The 841-nt window shown below is 64.1% G+C and overlaps 1 protein-coding gene across 1 annotated transcript in view; it reads left to right on the plus strand.

Moving 5' to 3' along the window:
- The window catches only part of SRRT (serrate, RNA effector molecule), a gene marked incomplete at its 3' end in the record, with an annotated part of 8,029 nt that overhangs the window by 5,465 nt on the left and 1,723 nt on the right, over positions 1-841 (plus strand). The window contains exons 8-10 of the mRNA XM_010574583.1: positions 257-421; positions 508-569; positions 697-775. Coding sequence (XP_010572885.1) covers positions 257-421; positions 508-569; positions 697-775 — 306 coding nt within the window. The remainder of the gene's footprint in view (positions 1-256; positions 422-507; positions 570-696; positions 776-841) is intronic.

Raw genomic sequence — 841 nt, forward strand, 5'->3', positions numbered from 1 at the left:
TCACTGAGGTGTTTGGGAGTCCCTTGGGGGACACTGAGGGTCACTGAAGGTCCTAGGGGGGCTCAATGGGAACTTGGGTGTCCCAGGGAGGGGACACAGAGGGTCGTGGGGAGGTATCGGGCTTTTCTGGGGGCTCGGAGGGGGCTCTGGGGACTCTGGAGGCATAAAGCTCTCGCCCAATGGGTGCTGGGGGGCTTGCGGGGGGCCGAGCTTGGCCCTGACCTCCCCCCTCCCCAACCTTTGCACACCACCAGAGGAGAAAGGGAAGGAGGAGAAGGGGCGCGAGGAAGAGGGGGGTCCGGTGGCACCGAAGGCCAAGGAGAAGGAAGGGGGGGACCCCAAACCCCGGCCGCTCCACAAAACCTGCTCCCTCTTCATGCGCAACATCGCCCCCAACATCTCCCAGGCAGAGATCGTGGCGGTGAGCAGCTGGGGGGGGGTTAAGGGGGGTGTGCAGACCCCCCAAAATACCCGCAACACGCTCCTAACTGCCTTCCCCCCGCCCAGCTCTGCAAGCGTTACCCCGGCTTCATGCGTGTGGCTCTGTCGGACCCCCAACCCGAGAGGAGGTGAGTGCTGGCCTCACCCCAGAGGAGATTTGAGGACCCCCAGGGGGTCATGGGGACCTCCCTGCATCGTGCATGTGTTGTCTCCAGCCACCCAAAGTGGGGGGGGCTGATGTCACGTCTCCCTCAGGTTTTTCCGTCGGGGTTGGGTCACCTTCGACCGCAGTGTCAACATCAAGGAGATCTGCTGGAGCCTCCAGAATATTCGGGTGAGGGGATTGGGGGAGCTTTTGGGGGGCCCTGGGGCAGATTCTGGGGGGCTGAGGGGGGTCTGG

Source organism: Haliaeetus leucocephalus, unplaced genomic scaffold (genome assembly GCF_000737465.1).
Source record: "Haliaeetus leucocephalus isolate CR32 unplaced genomic scaffold, Haliaeetus_leucocephalus-4.0 Scaffold445, whole genome shotgun sequence".
Classification (NCBI taxonomy): domain Eukaryota; kingdom Metazoa; phylum Chordata; class Aves; order Accipitriformes; family Accipitridae; genus Haliaeetus; species Haliaeetus leucocephalus.